At 38.0% G+C, this 18,590-nt stretch overlaps 1 protein-coding gene across 1 annotated transcript in view; it reads left to right on the top strand.

Annotated features, from left to right (window-relative positions):
• Positions 1-213: 213 nt before the first annotated feature.
• Positions 214-18,590, top strand: part of cfap20dc (CFAP20 domain containing) — a 31,637-nt gene continuing 13,260 nt past the window's right edge. Inside the window, exons 1-12 of the mRNA XM_065954778.1 lie at positions 214-385; positions 545-634; positions 1,268-1,361; positions 1,456-1,528; positions 2,574-2,688; positions 2,821-2,968; positions 3,379-3,525; positions 5,668-5,840; positions 5,944-6,055; positions 6,519-6,629; positions 6,717-6,839; positions 8,944-9,215. Of these exons, the coding sequence (XP_065810850.1) occupies positions 365-385; positions 545-634; positions 1,268-1,361; positions 1,456-1,528; positions 2,574-2,688; positions 2,821-2,968; positions 3,379-3,525; positions 5,668-5,840; positions 5,944-6,055; positions 6,519-6,629; positions 6,717-6,839; positions 8,944-9,215 (1,479 nt within the window). The 5' untranslated portion in view covers positions 214-364. The remainder of the gene's footprint in view (positions 386-544; positions 635-1,267; positions 1,362-1,455; positions 1,529-2,573; positions 2,689-2,820; positions 2,969-3,378; positions 3,526-5,667; positions 5,841-5,943; positions 6,056-6,518; positions 6,630-6,716; positions 6,840-8,943; positions 9,216-18,590) is intronic.

The raw sequence follows: 18,590 nt of genomic DNA, 5'->3' as shown, positions 1-18,590 counted from the left end.
ATTACACAAGAGCCAAACAAAATATAATTCAACAATTTTAAATGGGCTATAATTTATAGATGGGGGATGTACTTTTTGTTAATGAATGAGTAAGGTCTACTGTAGGGCGCTAAAAGAGCAGAAGCTCACTTTGTTACAGGTTATCGTTACGTTCATGGCAGCCCGTCAGATTGTTGGGAGCGTCTGGTAACCATGGTGACCAGTGTTCGCCAAAATGGTGTGCCATAACTGCTGCTTAAAAAAGATCAAATGCGCTGCTTTTATGGGTAACGCTCCTTAAACTTTGTAACAACGTATGCATTTCAGTGTGTCTACCTTTTTCATTATCAAAGAAAGGTAAACGCGAGCGTCGACTGGCGTGAAAATGTTCAAGAATAATTACCAGGTAAGTTTATTGTAACCTTGTTAACCTAGCTAACGCAGTATGTGCTCATCGTTACTAACACGATGCAGCATGTTGTGTCTGCTGTGAGCTTTTGCCCGGTGGTGTAACAAAAGCTGCATTAGAACAGTGAAAATTACACCACGCTGTTGTTTCTGGCAGGGTGGATCAGCGGTGGAGGTTTTCAGTGGACAGGGAAAAGACCCTGTAGCTAAATGGAAACTTAGCGGAGGACCTTCGGCCATACACAAGGTGCATTTTTTAAAGTTGCATTATCGACTTTGTTTGTTTTGGCGATGAAACACGATGACTATTAGGTCCTACTAAAGTCAAATTTAGTTAGTCTTTAAGTAGACCTATCACTGTACAGAAAGTAAAGTAGACATCATACAGTTTAACACTTCTGAATCACCCCCCTACATGGATCAATCAAGCGACGCATCAAAAACTGACCGATCATTTCCAAAGGTAACTTTCTATATAGAAGGTCCACATTCATTTTTTTTTTTTTATGAATCACTGAGTAATGTTAACCTAAATCCACAGCCTTGCATCACATAGCCTATTGAAACTGTGGGTGAGATTGGTTGAGAGAGAGGGCATATATTCACTTATGCAATAATAGAATCCCATTATCAGGGAAACACTTTGCCTTTATGTGATTATTTAAAGACTCGAACACTGCTACAAACATTTTTTTTTATCTCTCCTCATGATCAGACAGTGGATTTTTTTTGGTCAGAGAGCTGTTTTTGACATATTGTCATACCATCTCAAACCTCATTAAATAAAAACCTTTGCAGGAGTTGCTCTACAGAAACATGCTCCACACACAAACTTGGTCCCACTTAACCAGGACTCTTTTTTTATTATTTCTTTGTTTAGGAGTATGATAAAGAAGTCCGAGGATTTGTTTACTGCCTCGAAGGAAGCAGCCAGACAGTCAAGATGCAAATGCCAGAGAATGGGAAAATGTCTCGTAAGTCACATCCATACCAGAATGTATTTGTAAATGACGCTTTGTTATTCTTACATGTTCAGAGTAATTCTCTTCTTTGTCTGTTTTTTCATAGTCGGGCTTCTCCAAAGATTCTTGGTGCTTCAAGTGAATATCCCTCAGCTAAAAGATTTTTCCATAGAGCTTGTGTAAGTACTACAAAAAGTAAAAAAAAAAAAACATACATATATTATACTTTGTACATGGCAACTACCATTTAACAGCATTTGAAAGTGTTTCAATAAGATTTCAATACATCTAGGCCTATAGTTTATAAGGCACATTTTTTATTGTTTTTTTGCCAATATGGTAGCCATAGACTGCAAATTTACCCTTTTAAATATGACTCTCATTTAAGAGAACTGTTAATTATAATTCCCAGTTAAGAACATATGATAATTACAGAATCAAGGTGAATTCCCTACCGGCTCCTGGGGGGGAAAAAAGTAAAAGAAAACTAATTTATATGTGGCAGGAAAACCTGTGGCCCGGGGAGAAACTGCATCATATTAGCAAGGATTGCTTAAAAAGCAATTTGATTAAATATTGTTGAACTATTTTTTTATTAAGCAGGTTTTTTTATTTTTTATCTTATCAGACAAAGTAAATTGGACTGCATTATATAGAAAAGGAATAGTATGCTTTGTAAAACTGACTTTAATGTGTGGATTTCTATTTGAAGTCGTCCATTAAAAGCAGCCAAAATAATTTCACACTGCGTGTTATCAGTGTTTTAATAATCAATAAAACACAGCTTATGCAACAAAGATCCTCAAAAGGCTCAGATGTCTTCATGTTTGATTACGCTTCATACAAAGTCAGAGTACTGAATTATTCAAGTGAATGTGCTGCTGTCTAGATAAAGTATAAATTACTATTATTATTATTGTGTAAAACCAGGAATTATTAAAGCATCACTAGAAGACGTACTGTTACAATATAACATGCTCTCTATATAAAAGTTGCAATATCTTTTATTTTCCTTAAAAAATACAAAATGAATCTATGAATCTGGGATAATAGAGTTGGCATTGGTCTTCTTCCTGACAGCTCATTGTGTAGATAAAAGTAAAAACACCTTTGAGAAAATCAGTTAGAAACAAAGGAAAGCCTGTGGTGTTCTCACTGGTCATGACTTTTCAGTGACACCATTCATGCTCTGCATCTATATGTTTTGTTGTTTGTTACACACAGAATAACTGATTCACAGCACCTCAAAAGAAGGCTTCGCTTATCAACAGTGCACAAAGAGTTGTCTGCCACTCTTTTGCATGCAAAGATACCTTTAGTAGGATTGAAACGCAATATCGTAAGTATCCACCTGGTATTTGACACTTTGCTGTAGAGATTTGTGCTTCTTTATTATTTGTGTTCATGACATATAGAAGGCATTGAGCTGTGTCCTTGTTACTATGGAATAATATTGTTTCTATTTGTGCAGTGGTCTACTTTGTACATCGACCTTGTATCATACGCCGATGAACTGTTCAAAGGATTTTTGGCACTGGATGGAATCACTTTGTTCGCTACCTGTAAAGTCCGCAGAATCCTCACGATCAAACCGGAGACCTCAGGAGTTTCATGTGATGGTAATGAAGTTTATCACCTAGTTTATCAGATTACCTCGAATCCCCTCAGTGGTTTGTAAAAGATAACATATGAGTAGATTTTGGTATTAGTTAATACATTTCATGAATTTGTTATCGTGTCTCTCTAGAAAAAAAGTTAGCTCTTTTCTGTAATAGATGGCTTAGAGCTTATTGGTGTTTTTCTTGAGTTAAACTCACATAAATTATCTGCAGTAAAGCTGTACTCAGTGCTGGCTACTTAGTTCACATCTACACACCTACCAGTAAATACAGTTTTTACTTTTGTATCTTTTTATGTATCAAAGTTGAACCTTTAATGGGTGATGTGACATCTAATGATTTTTTTTTGTTTGGTTTATTCTATAATCAGGATGAATCAGAGATTGTTTATGTTGTTTGGTTTTATCTAGATATTTCCCTCAGTGGTTCTGCTCTGATGGACTTGATACCTCGTGGGTGCTACTTCCCGCCAGGTGTCAGCCATGTGACTCAGGTGCTCAACATGCAGAGTTTACAGAAGGCAGCTGAGAGGGCTGGACCGTTGAGCTCTGACTGTGGTAGGTAAGAGCAAACCACATTAATGTCAAATGATTTATAAACTAAGTACATTTACTCAACCACTGTCCATTATCACAATTTGTAGGGTACTTTTGGGTACTTTTTAATTACTACATTTATCTAATAGATTTTGTAACTTGTTGTTTTACCAAATCATATTATTCATAATAATATAAGAATAAGACACCAAGCAGTATATGAAACAGTTATGATACCCCCACCTTCTGGGCGTTATTCATTATAGTATACGTTTGACCTAAAAAAAAACTTTTATTTTAATACTCAAACTGTAATTGTGGTTTTGACGAGGCTTATTTCCAGTTTATTCAAAACTTGATACAAGTACAGCTCTCAAGAGTCCCTTATATGTTATAACATGTCAATGCCCCCCACACCCATAGCTAGGTCAAGAAATGAGGGCGGGAATTCCTACATTTCCAAATTAATTCTCCTGATTAAAAGGCATCCAAAAGCTTTGGGTTGTATTGAGACGCATGCAACTTAGCCCTCATTGCAAAAATTAGAGCCCTTCAGCACATAACTAGTCGTGGCTGCATGGGTGAAAATCTCCCTGAAAGTCCTCCCAGGAGAGAGTGCAAACTGAAACAGCATCATCTTTATATTGGAAAGAGATATTAAAACTTCATATGTGAGTTTTTTATTGAGATGGTCTCATTTTTTTTTTTAGTCCATTAAGTGAATATCTTCTAAAACTGCAAACAGCATCAGAATGTGTAGTTTGTAGAGTAATTTAAAGTACACAATAATTTAAAACACAAGCTATCAGCCACAATCTACAAATGAAAAGCAGAAAATACACAGAGAATCATCAAAATGATGTCATATGGAGAAATTGCGATATAAGAAGAGACGTGGATGACAATCGATTTGTTTTCCCCATATGAAATTCCCATGGTTCTCATCTTTGTGTTCATTTGCACCTCACCTGTTTTCAGTGAGCTGCAATTATCTCCTCATATAAAAAGACATGCACCAGTAATCCAGCTCCGCCGCCTCTGTGGCCTTTTTATCAGCGCTTATTTATTTGTTCTGACAGCTGTCGAAGTCGTGTTGAGTCAACCGGCAATGCCCAAAGAAGAGAGCAGCAAGCTCACAGAAGAAATGGCTTTTCATAATTAGCATTTGCATTATTAGCATAACAGTCCTAATCATAATTAAACCGATTGCTATTAAAGTAGGCATATCATTTCACTGTGACAAAGTTCCTCCGTGAATGTTGTGGCTTCAGTGCCCAGTCTGTCAGAAACTGTTAAAAGTAAGCAGGCAGTTTTTGTCAAGCAGCAACAAACAAACCGTCATTAGCTCTTACACCACAGATGTTTGTTTTTTTCTCGAGGTCAGAACATTTTTACGGATGAAAAATCACTCCTTGAGATATTTATCCGACAATCAGCTTTCTTTTAAGTGTAGTATCTTTCCCTCATTATTTTCATGTGTAAGTGTAAATAATAAGTGTACTCACCTTCAAACCTGGGTCATAAGCTTAGCTGTGAATCTGCTGCATGAAAGGAGGGAGATGTTTTCTTCTTCTGCACTCTCTGCTCGGTCTGTATAATCCTGACCATCCTTTTTGTTCTAGAACCTAAGTGTGCTCTGTGCTCTGATGGGGATCAGACCAGTGAGCACTAGTTGAGGTATAGTCCTGAAGAGCCCTGGCATGGATACAGCAGGGTCAGGTCATAACCTTATCATAACTCCAACCTAACCCCATACAATTCAATAAGTTCAGTCTCAATGCAACCTCTCATTTCCATTGTGTGAAATGTAAAAGCTGTGATCTGTGTTTAGGTTGTTTATTCAGCAGCTGGACTTAAGGTAAACAGGTGTTTATAGCACCCCCTATTGGTAGACTTTGTACTTTAGATCTTTTAAGTCTTTCCCGCTTACTTCATAAAACAACAACCTGATTTTTTAAAGAAAAATAAAAGTTTTAGGAAGTTGTTTGAAACTAGCAGCCCTACATACCAGAAAGTTGAGGTCCAAAGATTTAGTTTTGCTGTGCTACAAAATAAGAATACCGGTAGTTTCGGTTGTTTTATTTGAACAAAATGACCAAAGATGTAAGATGATCTTGAGTGAAGCTAAATCTTATCTAAACAACAATTGGACTTTCATTGTAGGTTCTGATCAGTCAGGCATTCCCAGAACACCCAGTAACAGAAGGAAAAAACCCAAGGGTGTTTCACACACAGCAACCGGTTCCAGGGTAACAGGTCCACAATCTCAAACTGTGATGAAGAGCAGTCCTGCCACATACGGAACAGATACATGCTCTCTCTTTGTCTCAAATACGGTAAACTCAAATATCTAATAACAACACATATAACTCGGCTTAATTTGGACTATCTTGTCAAGTTATAAATGTGTAAAAACATTTCTTTTCCTTTTCCCTGCAGGGGTCCTCATCCATTAGAATGAACCAAAAAGTTTCTGCAGAGTGTCAGAGCCCTGCCAGCCTGAGTGAAAAATTATCACAAAGAGAACCAAGGTCACAAATTCTGCTTGAGGGTAAAATTCTAATAAAAAGATCTTAATGCTGTTTAATGAAGTCTCCATGGTTTCTACACATAAATGTGCCCTGAGTATTCAGATATCATATCAAACAATTTCTATCACTTTTTTTTAATCATTCATTCATTTTTGTTTTCTTTGTTAACTGACTTACTTTAATGGCAGGCTTGAGTTTATTATGAAAAGGCTAGCCTTGCTGACCATCTTCTGGTTTTCGAATATGAAATTAGAAAAAAATTTATCCAGCTTAATCCAACTGAATGTATTGTAGTTTGATGTGTTTTCTCTGCACTGAATGAATGTGAGAAGCATAGTTTGTAAAATGCCTTCATTCATTAACAGCGATCTTCACTGTGCATTATCAGTTTGCAGATATGCTCCTGGCAAGCTTAAATAAACTGTTATTTGACGGTTTTGTATGACAAAGTGTTCTTTGTAATGCTGAAAGTACTTAATGCAGGAACACCTGGCAGTATGCAGCCACATCCACCAAATGACAAAGCGTTTGACAAGCTGGGATCGAAAAAGCTGCGGGTCTACAGTACTGGAAAAGAGAAGCCAGCGACATCTGGTAAACTGTGTGCACTGCTGGTTACACTCTGAGATTATGGTTTGGTGAAAGGTTTGATATGGTAAAGCATTTCATTCTGGTTTACAGCTCCTCCAGATGTGGTGCCTAGAATGACAAATAAAACCAGAGAATCGTGCACCCCTCCGACCAGTAGGCATGAGAGCAGGCAACCTGGGAGCCAAACAGAAAAGCCTGAGGACCCTTCAGCAGGTGAGCCTGAGCAGGACAGCAGGACGCATCACCACTTTCTGACTGAGTGATGGTGTTTAAAGTGTACAAAGACAGCCGGGGATAGAACAAAAGAGAAAAAATATGCATTTTGAGTGGTGTTGACATCTACTTTGCATGCTCTGATTTTACCAAGTAGCTGTTTTATACTTTAGAAAAACACATCTTCAAAATAATGCATGAATTTTAACAAGCCTCATTCAATACTGCACACACCATGGCTTTTGTTCCCGTTTCTTTGATTTTTTGCATAACCCACGTCTGGGATATTTGCAGGATTTTTGTAGGAGAACCTCTCTACTAAGATTTACAAGATCTTTCACCACCACCACAGACACACACACACACACACACACACACACCTACTGCAGCACGGTCCTCACTAAATGAGTGCTCGTGTTCGGAATGCTCATTTCTGGATGTTTCTTCATAGCAATAAGCGTCTTTGCTGCAGTCCTGCCCTTAGACAGAAAGTAGTCAGTTCATTAATGGTAATGTGGCACATTAAATAAAAGTCAGAGGGACATCTCCTGGGCCAAGGGTTTGCCACACAGTGGGCAATTAGAGAAAGTCATTATACTGTCGAGAGGTTCAGATGTGCTCACTCATTCAGATAGAGGTGCCTCTTACTCTTGGCTCAGACCTATTCGGGAAGTGAAAGGTTGAACTGTCCCTGCTAGCACACATGAATGAATTGAAACTTTCATTTGTGATAAAAAAAAAAAAGATTTTGCACCCTACAGGATACCTTATATTCAGGATATTGTAACACTTCTGTAGAATGTTCTCTTTCTATTTAAAATAAAGCTGAAAATCAAATGATGGATGCAGTGTAGAAACAGTATTTGCTTGAAAATTAGGATTCTAAAGCAGTCAGCGTTTTTGTTGCCCCTGAGCCGATGATGGCCATATCTGGAGGTATTATGTTTGCATTTTGTCCATCTGCCCATTTATCCGTCCGCCTGTCAATCCATCTGTTCTATTCTTGTGAACGTGATGAATCAGGAACACCTTGAGATAACTTTTTGGACTCAAGGATGAACTGATTAAAAGTTATGTGGGCAAAAAATCTACGTCACTGTGATATCTTTGGTTTAAAGATTTAAAAAGTTTTAAACCATACCATAAAAACTAAAGTTAGCTTAATGTGACACATTTCACACTTAGTCTTAGACGATGAAGTTATGTAGAGATTTTAAAATCCAAAAATTCAAGTTCAATTTCAGTATCATCACCACTCAGAAAAAGAAGATGAGAAAGCACTTTTACACATTTTCGTTGTACTCAGAAGCACTGGCACAACTGTGATTTTAAAACTCTTCTTTGCTGCTTGTTGTTTGGCGACTTCGTGAAGCATCCTCCAGCATTCCAGCAAAATCCATTCTCCAGTAATCATCTTATGTCATTGCAACAATTTTGTCTCAAACCAGAAAAATATATTTTGGCTGTTATATCCCTTTTTTCGCCATGAGCTGAGTACGTGTAAACAATAACAATTTGACTCCCTTTTTTCTCTCTCTCAATGAACCTAGACATCTGCAACTAGACTGCTTGTTTGAAACATACAAACCCCAGGGGGGGTGATTCTAGTTTCATAGAGAGCTTTCATTTAATGATTGACAATTCTGCAGCAAAGTGGTGTTGTTACTACTGATGATTATTTTTATACTGCTATGTTCTTATAAAGGTAAACGCAAAGCAGAGCAATTAACATAAACCGACAAAAATGTCAGCGCAGGAATAATTCATGTTGACGTTTGGCAAGTGATGGAATTCATTACAACTTTGCATATTGTTATTGTGCATGTTTATGGGCGTATAATCAAATAAGCATGAATTAAATTAGCCACCTGATGTAACAATTAAAAATTATTTAGATTTCTATTATTGTTCATGATTCAGTCTTTTTGGTTTTCAATCAAATCTCTATTCTCATATTATGTATGTTTTACGCTCACAGCCGCAAATTATTATTTTTATATACAAGTGTAACAGTGTATGTTTACTAAGAGATAACTAACTCGTGCTTAAGTTAAAGCTGTCCTGCTTGTGTTTTGATTTTCCTTTTTTTGTTCTTATTTTTTAGAGCCAGCAGAGTCTGTCTCCTGTTCGATTCGATCAGGTTTGTCTGGTGACCTGCAGGTCTGTAGCAGCTGGGAGAGTAATGAGGGGTCCGAGCCCGAGCTCACTCTACGAGAGTTGTTCACTTTCTTATCCCAGCCACATTCACCCAAACGGGGGCAAGGCCAGGGCGACCAGGAGAGGCTGGAGATGGGATATGAGCAGGTTCAGAGCAGAAGTAGGAGGCAGTATGAGGCCCAGCCTGAAGATGACTTCATCGGCAGTGAGAGTGATGAGGTATGTCTGGTTTCAGGGACAGATACATGTACACTGTTCACAAAGGAGAAATCCTGCCTGCATATTATCCCATATGCTCTGTAAAGCGTCTCGAGATAACACATGTTATGAATTTGCGCTATACAAATAATGATTGATTAATAAATATAAAATCTAAATTTAAAGATAGTCAGATTGCTCTGACAAAAGATATAACTCTCCAACACGATTGCCCATCTGATATGTAAAGGCAAACTTCTTTTACATAACATACACAAATACTCAAAGACCAGATTACAAAGATAAATTCTCCATTTAAGGATTTTTTTTAATCGTCAGTCTAAAAACTCATGGTATGTTTTGGATTCGGAGTGGGATTGTTCATGTTGCACATTTCTTGGTATGCGAGATACTTAAACTTCAAGGTCAATGGGTTTTTAATCACCACATCATTTGTAAATGTTGGATTCTGGTGCTTATAAAAAAAAATAATGGATTTGCTTTATACTGAGCAGGGGAAATAAGCACATGAAAAACCACAAGAAAAATGAGATCATCTTCAAAGAAATGCTAATAGCTCTAACTTATTTAAAACTTTAAAATAAGACTCATAACTCAGATTTAAGAACTCAATTTTATTGTACAGCTGGTTAGTTAAGCTTGAATATTTTCTTTTGGGATTACAGTAATGTATTCTTTGCACCGGGCTGAATACAAAATCCATTTTGAAACAATTTGAAACAAAAAATAATGAAAAACAGGTGCTGGTAAAGTGTCTGAATGCATGTGTCAGACCGATGCTTGAATGTGTGTATTTCCTTTTTTCAATTTCTTCCTGATAGTTCCTGTGAGATGTGGGACACATGCCACACATAAAGAATGTGAGACTGCCAGTATATTTCCACTTGATATACAAACTGACTCAAACTGCCCCTTAACAGCAAATGTCAGGTTTTGGAATCAGTCAATCTCAATGCTGAATATTTTCCATCAACATTCCCGCATGTGGCGATATACATGTAGAGAAAACTCAAATAAGGGTGGTCTGGTTTGATATATAACGGCGTCTGTTTAAAGGAAATGTATTCTCTCTGTGACCTTTGTAAACTGCAGTAATGGTCTCTGTCTTCTTAGTCCAGAGATAACTATTTTCTTAAGGTTGTTATTTCCTGTATTTGTTCTGGAGAGTGATTTGATGTCCCTGTTCACCTTTTGTCAAAAGTAGAAAACATTTTCAGTTTCCTTGACTTGAACATTGTTTACAAGCCAATCATAGCTTATAAGGAAAGAGTAGCATGGACACTTGACAAACATATTATACTGTGGAGCTTGGACACCCAGATTGAGATACCACTGGCATGTCTAAAATGTTTACTTGGATAGTTAGCATGTTGCCAATGAGATCACTAAAGCCAATGAGATCACTATAGACATAGATTTGACTAAAGTCCCCCTTCACATTCTAGAGCACACATGAAGCTTGACAAAGAATGTCTTTCCTTTGAAGTAAACTGAAAACAATTAGGAGTAGGATGAAGATAAAACGCATCCACTTTTTTTTTTTTTTATCATTTAAAAATGAATTACCGGTAACACCCAAATATGTCTGAAAGGGTGTTTAAAGGATTATGTCTTCAAATGATCACATTAAAATCAGCGACATCCACTTGATATGAACTGGAGGATGAAGAAAAATGTAACGTCATTCTGTGAGAGAAGATCAAGAGTAAGCAATATAAGGCAGAGTAATGCACTTTATTTCGAAGCAATCAGCCTTTAAAAGGACATTTTTTATTTTTGCTGCCATACAACCTTTAACTTTTCTGAGAGATGATTATTTTGAAAATCACCGTTCTTCATGGTAGAAAATGAGAGAGCCGAATCTATAATCCAAAGAAGACACAAAGGCCAAAGTTGCTACTGTTGAGGAAATTATTAATACTTCTACTCAAGATAACAACTAAGCTCAAAAGTTACCAAAGCTCTTTTTTATATAAATCCAACTACAAGAGTCTAGACTATGCTGAAATGTTTATATTTTTATGAAGGCTGATGAAGAAAGCCTATAGGTGGTGGAACTCAACACTATGTATTGCCTCAGATATGACAGAACATAATATTCACAGGTATTGTTCCTTGTATATTGAAATGATAAAAGTTGACAGAAATTGGTGGAAAATGTTGGTCTGGAGACTCTCTGAGTGTTTGACCTCGTCAGCGCTGTGGAGCACTTTGTGTTAGTGGTTGACTGTTTTTCATGCAGGTACACAGTAAAAGAAATGCAATCATGATACACCCTCCTGTAACTATTCCACTGATGAGCCATGATGGGGAGCAAAACTCAGGAAAGGGCTTGGAAGAAGAAGTGTCAGAAATTGCACTCTGATGTATCAATGTTGGATTTTAGATATGTTTTTTATGAGTGAAAAATGCCACACATTTATTAGACCTTGAGGACTCAAGCATTGTGTTTTGGTTAGTAACTCTGTGAAAGAAACGGTTTTGTTTAATATTCCAAAGAGGCAAACTTATTTCCAGTTTTTCTCAAAAATGTGTTAGGCTATTGACACCAGACCTCTGCTGGATCACTGAATAGTTTTCCAATGCTACACCTTACCATCACTGAGTCAGTTTGATTTCCAACAAAATACTTACTTGTTTAATAGCGATGCGTATTAAAGCTGCAGGTATTGTCAAAAACCTTACAATTCGATTTTGTTTCTGTTGGTCGTGATTTGATATTGATTTGATACTGATCAATATGCCCTCGATATTGATATTGATATGTACTGAATACTCTGATAATTCAGTACAGTACCTTCTGGTATTTGTTTAATAATTTTATTTGTGCATTGCTTGTTTAGGTTTAGAACAAACTGACTCCCAAATGTATTTCAACGTTACATTATTCTGCAACAAACAAAGAATAAAACATGAAAGTACTGTATGCTCTGAAGTGCACATCTGTGTCTGAGCTAAATTTACAGCACAAAAGTAATAAACATGACTGTGATTACAGGAAAAAAGTAAAGTGCATTAAACACTAATCTTTCCTCTTATTTTGACTGCTTTTTTAAACATAGTAGAAACACTATAATTAGGTTTGAAACATGCCTTAGTTTTTGAGAGCACAATAATTTAATTCAGGATTTTCTGAATCGACGTTGCATTTAGAAAAAATATATTGCAATGAGTTAATGAATTCGGCGTATGAATGTGTGTGAATGGGATTAGTTACTTCTGATCGTTACTTTACATAGCAACTTCTGCCATCAGGGTGTAAATGGGTAGGTGTGACGTCGATGTTGAGTTGTCAGAAGTCCAGAAAGCGCCTTACAAGCTCAACTCCATTTACCATTTAACATCCATTTACAGAAGCAGGCTACCCATCATGGCAGGGTGTGCCCTGCTCATCTCCAAGACCGACTCCACATTCTCATCATACAGTCTGACATCAGACACTGGTCGCCTCCGACAATCCCTGAAACGACATACCATTCCTCTGCAATGACTATAAAGCGAGGCTATGTCATCTCTACTCTCCCTACATAAACATACAAGCAGCAGCAGAGCATCCAGCGCTTTCTTTTTTCCTACCAGAGCCAACCAATGCCGAAGAAATCCGGCATGTAGTCACTCTGCTGCTACTACAGCCACTTCCTCTAAAATCACAAAATCCCTTGGACAGGCACATACATCCTGGCATCTCATCATCCCTTCCAATTTTTTTCCTTTGGTTATTTACATCAACTTGACTCCAGCTCCTACTTCTCTCATGGCCAACTCTTCAGCTCCTCAAGGAGCCCCAGCACAAATTAATCAAGTCGGCTATCCTCAACCTCCCCCTATTCCTCCTTATCTTTCCTTTTAAACCCACACCCATCCTCACTTCCTGCCTTGCCCATCACCCAAATCTATTTTCTCATTCTGTCAATATACACTCTAGCCACAGCAACACCACCTATCCTGATCCATTAATTGCCCCTCTACTGTCTCACTAGCCTTGCCCCTGCAAATTCTCTCTTGTAATTATGTGGACTTAACCCAGCTACTCCAGCCATCCTTTATTGACAATAGCCAGCTTAGAAGGGTAAAACCCAGTTTCGGTTCATTGCAGCTCCGTCACCCATTTTCTTTAAAGTCTAAGGACCTAACTGCAGCAGAATTTGCTCCAGGATTTGCACTGTACCGTGACACTATGTGTTCAGCCTTTCCTGTATGTAGGTCTGAGCTGGAAGATATCTTTCCATTGTACTTGACAATGCTTTAAGTTTCAGGGGAATATGTTCCTATAGCTATTACGTTAAGTTTGCTAACCAGGCAGCTGTTTAATGAGGGTACTTACTGGGAAGCCCTTGAGAACCAACTGTACTGTTGATTCTTGCAGCCCATACAACCTTTTATCTTGTGAGTTATGTTGGAGCCCCCTCCCACCATGCCGCAGCATGCTTTGTCGGCGCGTTTCCATTCTGCTCACGCCCATCTTGCTCACCCAACACCCCATTCTTCAACCATCTATAACCTGTAGCACCTTCACCTCCAATTATTCCCAGGCCCTTAGATATACGCCCCACTGTCAACGTCCCCATGCCCAAGGGAGAGCACAAAAGAGGAAGGCCAATTCTCTATCAAGTAGGCAGGAGGGTGTGTCAAAATGTGAACCACTTTGTTCATGAGGTGCTCATGCCAGGAGCAGCTCCCTGGAGGGCTTTTTTTAAATGTCTTTATTCAAGAGATATAGGACAGTGGATACAGTCAGAAATCTGGGACAGAGAGAGTGGGGAAGTTGCGAAAAAGAAGCTACAGGTCGGATTTGAACCTGCATCCTCTTTTGTGACTTGTGACATGTTTGTTTCTTTATCAATCAATCAATCAGTCATGGAGGGTTCTATCTTTCCAGGTGCAATATGTTTATTAACTTCTAGATATTGTCTGTCAGAAATGTTAGAAAAGGCATTGAAAGACATTTAGTATCACAACATGATCACGGATGGCAATGAAGTTTGTCCTTACATGCAGCATTAGCACCATCACCTTGTCTGTCGGGTTTAGGAAATGTCAAAAAATGAAAGTTTCATGGGGCTGATTCAAGGAGCTCTGGTGATCTGCCAACATTATATAGCCAGATTTCAGCTAATAGCATTCGATCTAGGTTAAAGGAAGTGTGACAAGTTCAAGATGAAACATGACTTGGTAAGCAATCAAATATTTAGCAGTTACCTTTGTAAAGTTTATAGGGGTGGCCGTGCCTGAACATTGCAAAGAGTTGGTAACAGATGAGCTGAATTGATGGCTGAGCAGAGGTAATCAGTCTATTTCTATTACCTATCAAGGCAGGAATTGAGAGATCTATTGGCACACAGGAGAACTTAAAGTCACCAGCAAAGGTAGATGCAGAGTAGAGGGGTTATTTAACGTCAGTGGTGTGTGTGTGTGTGTGTGTGTGTGTGTGTGTGTGTGTGTGTGTGTGTGTGTGTGTGTGTGGTGTGTGTGTGTGTGTGTGTGTGTGTGTGTGTGTGTGTGTGTGTGTGTGTGTGTGTGTGTGTTGGGGGGTATGACTGGGCATGGGGGAGAGCAGAATGGGGATTTGGGAAGGTGAAGAAAGTGAGTTCTCACAGGCAGGAAGCAGTTGGCATGTGGGTGGACACTGATTCCTCCTGTCATTGGCAGAGGGAGCAGATGGGGGACTCGGGGAGTAAAACAGATTAGAGATGAACAGTTTGAGGCAAGTTCCATCTGCTCTCAAATGGTGTCTGTTGGGCCCAGAAAAAGTTTAAATTGTCAATATAGTATACGTTTATGGAGGGTACATGCATCTCAAATCTCATGGCCCTGGTATCTGACTGTCATTCGTCTCTTTATCTCATCGGGCAGGGATTCATTATAGACTCTGCTCTTAAGTAACAGAGATGACTTCTACTTCTGAATGTTTTCCTAGCAAGCGATCTTACTTTTTGTCTTTCAGTGTGGTGGTGTTATTTATCTGCGAGGTAGCATTATCTTGTTTTCTAGTGTTCTGAGTCCAGGATAAAGTGGTTTTATGAAAACAGTCCATTTACCTCTCTTTTCACCGCTAATTGCTGGATCTTAGTTTCAGACAATTATCAAGAGAAATGTGTGAAAATTGCCCATCGTGAAGGAAAGCATCTTGCTAAGTAGCACAGATTATTCTGTCCCCTTGGTTCAGTAAACTAAAAGTGACACAGCAAAACGCTTGTGCTGTTTGTTAGTAGCTTGCATAGATCTGAAGAGGGGATAAACTGAAAGACAAAAAATATTCCTAGCCCTCTGTGTCTTAGTGATTTCTCAAAGAATTTCCCTCTATAAATGTTAGTTTAAAGATATATCAGGGACAGAATGTAAGATAAACAGAGAGCAAGCAGCACAGCATCTTTGACAGCCTGTAGATGAGTGAACAAAAACAAAATATGTACTACATGTAAATAAAAAATATATATTTACTCAATAAATGAAGAATGTTTGCCCATGACAAAAACTGCATTGTAACTACAAAGGTGTTATAAATGACAAACATATTGACTGACCATTCTTGTCAACCCTACAATGCTGAGGATACTAGCTTTTCATCCCATTACAACTTTCACAGTCCATAAGAAACTTTTTTTTTTACAGCTGAGCAATGCGTTAAACTTTAGCCTGCTATCCATCATATTTTACCACCCTGCTGTTATATTGGTATTGAAGAGTAGCCCTCTGATACAAGTTGGCCTGATTTTGATTTTCATTCATTTGTTGCAGGTTGCTTATTTCTTAACAGAGAGCAATATCATGTTTCAAGGTGTTGCATCAGGTTCATGCAATTCTTTGAACTAATATTTGTTCTCAACCATAGAGAAATATTAAAGCTAAACAAAGTAATTATTTTCAGTTGATAAACTATGTAAAAAAGGTTTGAGAAACAATAACAGCAGGACAACAATTTTTCAAGTTCGATATTGAAGACAGTTGAGGTGTTTTAATGAAATATTACCAGAAAGAATACATTGTGCAGTAGCATAGTATAACACACACGTGATCAAATGCTAGAAAAGCATTGCGTTACTGCGTGCCCTTAACACACAGGCTAGCACAGAGGCTTTTACACTCACTCACTCACTCACTCACTCACACATACACAAACTCACTCACTCACTCACTCACTTACTCACTCACTCACTCACTCACACATACACAAACTCACTCGCTCGCTCGCTCACTCACTCACTCACTCACTCACTCACTCACTCACTCACTCACTCACTCACTCACTCACTCACTCACACATGCACAAACTCACTCACTCACTCACTCACTCACTCACACATGCACAAACTCACTCACTCACTCACTCACTCACTCGCACAAACAAACATACACTGACAGCCACATAGATATAAGATCTATCAATAATATATGTAGGTCGTTGTTTATTGTATTCACTTTCACTTTCAAAAAGGATAAAAACAAAGAGAAAACAAAAAAACTAATAACATATGGAGTGGATGAGCTGGAATCCCTTAGGGGCTTATAATAATCTTTGAACCCTGAAAAAGCTCAAAGATAAAAGAAAACATCTCAAATAGAGACAGCCAACAAAAGCAATAAAGATCAGCGAGGCTTTCAGCTCGAAGGGAAGTTACGACAATTAAATTATGAGAAACAATGTCTATATTATTTGGAGTTAATCCAACGGAGTTAATGGAGTAAATAGGTTTTGAAGAGAGTCCTGATTGTTTCCCTATGTATTTCATTGAGAATTGTGATATTTGGGAAGACATTATAAAACAGTGTCTTTTCATGAGCTGCATTTTGTGTGAATTGAATTGAAATCAAAATATAGCTATTTTTAACCAAGCGGTCTGCTTGAATTGTGGCTCTGAGGGGTTTTTGTTCCTTGTGTTTCTTGTGTATACAGGCAGCAATAACCAGCATGCTTAAGGTGGGAAGCTAAAATGCTGTTACAAGGTTTCACTGATATGTCACAGGTTATAAATGGATTAACGTATTAATCTGCTAATCATGGTAATCTAGTCACTTCTTGATTAATCAGCAACTAAAAAGACAATCTATCGTGAAAATCAAGCAGTAAGGTCTAGACCGATACTTTTTAGTGACGTGTCTGGAGATGACATTTGTTATGAATTGGCGCTAAAAAAGTTAAGACAAATTGTTTGTTTTATTTACATCGTGCCATATTTAAAAGTAAAAGGTTGTACATTATCATCCATTAGACAACAACTAACATCAGCATTAAACTAATTCCCAGAAAACATATCTTTACCTAAAAAAAAAAAGTTAGTTAAGACTCTATGCCTTTACTATCTAGTACTAAAAAACACACTCAAATGGTTATTTTAGCCATTAGCAACTTACTACCTAACAGTTATATCAGCTAGTAAGAGGCTTAATGCTAACTTTGACTTTGTCTGATCAATGTTCTCTGTAGCATTTTCACTCTCCATTGTCTGTTCATTTCGTATTTGTTCGCTCGTGTTTCCAGGTTAAACAATATATTTGAGAACTCATTAGGAAGCTAACTGAAAATAGCATGTAACTCAATCTCTGTTGTCATTTGCTAGGAATTAATTGAAGCACAAACATGATTTGTCATTTAACCTAAGTTTATACAACGCTACACTTTGAGCATTGCAGTACTACACTATAGCCCTATGCAGACTGCTGTTCCAAGGCGTGATATTTACGTCCCTACCACTTTTTGCCTTCAATCTTAATGTTGTGGAGGCGTAATGGTGGGACAAAGTGATCCAATGCAACAGAGGAGTTACAGAGGCGAGACAGTATCAGTGGAGCCAGCAGGGGAGAGTAGCGCTGTGTTTGTGCATGGCTGACTCCCGCTGTGCCTTTCTACCGCAAACACCGAAAACCCATTGTGAATTCACAGACCGGGAAAAGAATGTTATGCCATTGCAGATTAAATATAAATGTACGAAGACGTAATGACAATTGAGATTATTAACAGCGCTTTTTCGGAAAAGCAGTCTAAAAGGGCTTTTAGTAACATTTGAGCCTCCACCGTGAGCATGATGTCAGAAAAAAATGGCTGCTGAGAAAATATTGTCAATTAATTCCAGCTGTGACTCAGCTTCACTGCAGAAGATTTCCAAATTCTTTAGCATCATCATGCTGGAGAAATATTCGAGCAAACATGCTTAGTTTGCTCTTACGCAGTCAAACTGCAGCTTTTCTAATAGTCCAACTCTGTCTGCCCCCAGCCTGTTTTTATGTATGTACATACTCTACTTGGTCATTTGGTATAGCTGTTTTGGAGACAGAAGTGTTTTTTTGCTGGAGGATTTTTTTGAAAAGTTTCCATGCTTGTTTTTCTTTTTTCCCTCGCTCTGAAAACTGGGTCACAATTTGAATCCACTGTTGTGA

This window comes from Labrus bergylta, chromosome 5, assembly GCF_963930695.1.
Source record: "Labrus bergylta chromosome 5, fLabBer1.1, whole genome shotgun sequence".
Taxonomy (NCBI): Eukaryota; Metazoa; Chordata; class Actinopteri; order Labriformes; family Labridae; genus Labrus; species Labrus bergylta.
Note: the sequence above shows the minus strand (reverse complement) of the source record. Positions and strands in the feature narration are given on the sequence as shown.